Raw genomic sequence first — 3,472 nt, forward strand, 5'->3', positions numbered from 1 at the left:
CCATCAACTCACAGTATTATTGTAAGTTTGTAACAATTCTCATGCACTATAATGAAAACTGATGCATGAACAATGATGCTTACTAGTCCCAGTACAATGCGTCCTCCAACGTGGTTGGCAAGGATAGCACCAATGACCCCCACTAGACCAAACAAGGACACAAAGAGGTATCTTTGTGTCCTTGTTTGGTCTAGCAGGGGGTATTGCACAGTAGGACACTCTCCTCCAATTCTACTCTTGTTGTTACAAGAAGTAGATTGCACAGCTTAGTTAAACATGTACCTTTATACCTTCATGCACTAACTGATAAGCTCAGTATTGAGGTTAACAAAAAGCACATAACATAAATTAAGAGAGGGAGTTAAAGCAAGTCATTTAAATTACATTAAAACATGGAAAGGGAATTATTATATAAAGGGGAGATGCTAGTAATATTGTTTGTGATAAGCATTATGCTTCAATGCCTATATTCGATAATTATTGTTTCTAATGGAACTGAAATGTTTTTACTATACATTGACAGTAAACAACATCTGTACCTTTTATGCTACAATTACCACTGAAACACCAGTATGGATTAGATCACAGAATGCTGTACATCTAGTTTTGAGGCCACATCACTGAATAGAATTAAGTGAATTCTTTTTCCTGATCCAGTTCAGGTAAGAGGCAACATACCATAAAACATAGCTTGATTATGATAATTTACATAATGGGTTGAGGTTACAAAAATTCTCTTGCTCCATAATTATAGAGAAATCAGGGGGTCCCCCGCAGGGGGATAACGGGCTTCAGCACCCCCTCATGGCTGGTATTAAAGAATCTTTTAAGCCCTGGTATCTCATATCACTGCTAAGTGTCTTAAGAAAGTTATTCAACCCACCTGACAATCATTTAATTCAGCCTCAATTTCAGCATTTTTCAGTGCTTTAAGACAAATAGGAACTAGCGCCAGCGTGCATAAAATTGCCGTGACCCCGCCTTTATTATTAATGAAAGGATCTAATGATTAAAATGGCGGAAGACTATGCAGAAAAATGATATTTTAGCGCCGCAAAGTAGTAGCTGGCCGGATAAAGTTACTTCACAATATAATACATGCAATATCACTTGCTTTCTCTTTAGCATCACTCTTTATGGCATCTTTTAGAAACGTCACCAATTGAATATTACCACTCTTAAGTTACAAGCATAATGCAATGGTACTTGTCCCTTTGTATTAATAGATTGTAGTAAACCAATGTATTCAGGATACTGACTGATGATATGCTTAATAAAATGAGTATGACCTTCAAATGATACATAATAAAATATATTCCAACGATTTTTATCTGTTAGGATCAAACTACACTTATCATAGTCCTTTTTGTATGATTCCAGTAGTAAAATATCACCAGATTCAGCAGCATAATGAATTGGTAGCTTACCATTACTGTCAGCTTGATGAGGGTCTAACTGATAAGTAGTTATTAATTCCATAGCAAGTGATAAGTTAAGAGACAGAGAGGCATAATGTAAAACAGTGTGGCCATTCTTATCAACTGCAGTAGGTACTGAACTAAATCAAAATTACCACTCCATGCAGCATGATGTACTAACGTGTGTCCCACTTTATCTGTTTTATTAATATCACAATGCTGTACCTCAATCAGATATTGAGTGACATCAATATGACCATTATGACATGAAATATGAAGACATGTCATACCATCATTACCAGTGATATTAGGATCACTGTTATGATTATTAATAAGATATTTAATAGAATTAATACTGCCTGCCTGGCAGTAGACTAGTGGTGAACAACCATAAGTATCAATATCATTAGTAGTGAGATTATACTGAAGTGTGATATAGCTTAATGTACTAGTAGAGCCTGACCTGGCAGCATGATGTACTGGGGACATAGCATCATTATTGACAGTAAAATTGATATTGTATTTTCTAATGCTTTCACTAGCAATGTACTGCCACTCCAAGATGCATAATGAAGTAATGAATGGCCAGAATTTGTATTGGAATTGATGTCAAAGTTGGAGCAAGTGCTAGCTTTCATGAGAAGTGAAAGAAACATTTCAACTCTTTCATTTCGTTTGATGAAATTAATGTTTTGTATTATCCTAGTATTATTGATAATACCAATATTATGTTGCATCACTTTGAGCAAAAAGCTTGCTATATACACAATACCAGCTGTAATGCGTATACCTGCATTACATGCATAATGTAAACATGAGTAGCCATCATTATTATAATATCTCAGTTAGTTCCATTCTTGATAATAGACTTGCCGTGTGATAGTAACTAATAATGCTTCATTACCTTGAATACTAACAATATACTCAACAACTGATGATAAAGCATGCCACAAAGCAATATGAAGTGGAGTCCTACCATATTGATCCTTTACATCAATGAATAATTGATATCAATTTAAAACATACTTAAAAGGCTCAACACTTTTACTATTCATGGAATGACAAGTATGATGTAGTATACCAGAACCTGACATTTACATTACTCAAAATTTTGGCCACACACAGCTACAATGTAGTTGGACTACTTCAAACTTTCTAAACAGCGTAAGCAAATCATTACTTGATTTTATTATTTGATCATTATCTCTCTCTTTTTTAATTCAAATTTATTAATTATCATGTTTAGCGAATCAAGTACAATATTTACAAAAATAAAGAAGTTACTACATAAAAACTAAAGCTATGTCTACTTATCAGTCCACACTACAATACAACAAGTTAATCATTGAGTATATTAAATTATGTAAAGTTAGCGTAAGTACTGTGTAACTTTAAGTACATTAAAATCACTTCATATATTGAACTGTATTGATCCTAAATAGAACAATCATCATTATCATCATCATCATCATTATTTTTATACATACCAGTGTAGTGACAGCTCCTGGTTTGCTTCTCCTGACAGATTTAGTTACTTGAAATACATCCACTACACCTTCTGCCTTACACTGTTCTAGAGCAATACTCACTGAACAATAGACTCCTGAACGACTCACTGTATCACTACACACACACACACAATAAATGATCATTAGTTTATCAGTATAACTCTCTCTCTTACCTACAATGTACCACTACTGGTCCTCCTCCAATCTTTTGTTGTCTGTGTATAACATCATCAATAACTTGTAGGACAGTACGTGGTTCCCTAATGACACCATCTGTAGGCCAGTTAGTCACTTGAAACTGCACCACATCCCATGAAGAACTATCATTTTTGTCTGATCTGATGTGCAACTTTCTCTCAATATATCCATTGCAGTCTTTGCTTAATAAACATTTCACAAAATATTCTCCAAAGCTAATTGTATCTGATTCTCTCCAGTATTGATAGCAGCACTCCTACAGTATTATTATTATTATATTAATACATTATTACTGTCAGTCAATAGTTTGTGTCATTACCTGTCCACCTTCTTCAATCCCACAGAGCA

The 3,472-nt window shown here is 34.3% G+C and overlaps 1 protein-coding gene across 1 annotated transcript; it reads right to left on the minus strand.

The window, feature by feature from the left end:
* Window positions 1–1,155: 1,155 nt before the first annotated feature.
* LOC105315436 (transient receptor potential cation channel subfamily A member 1-like) lies at window positions 1,156–3,380 on the minus strand (the record flags this gene model as incomplete). The annotated part of the gene is made up of 5 exons (XM_011410091.1): window positions 1,156–1,558; window positions 1,600–1,734; window positions 2,292–2,404; window positions 2,906–3,041; window positions 3,100–3,380. Coding segments are annotated over 5 exons (1,068 nt in total), but the record flags the coding sequence as incomplete, so codon positions are not given.
* Window positions 3,381–3,472: the final 92 nt, after the last annotated feature.

Source organism: Amphimedon queenslandica, unplaced genomic scaffold (genome assembly GCF_000090795.2).
Source record: "Amphimedon queenslandica unplaced genomic scaffold, v1.1 AMPQUscaffold_10262, whole genome shotgun sequence".
NCBI lineage: Eukaryota > Metazoa > Porifera > Demospongiae > Haplosclerida > Niphatidae > Amphimedon > Amphimedon queenslandica.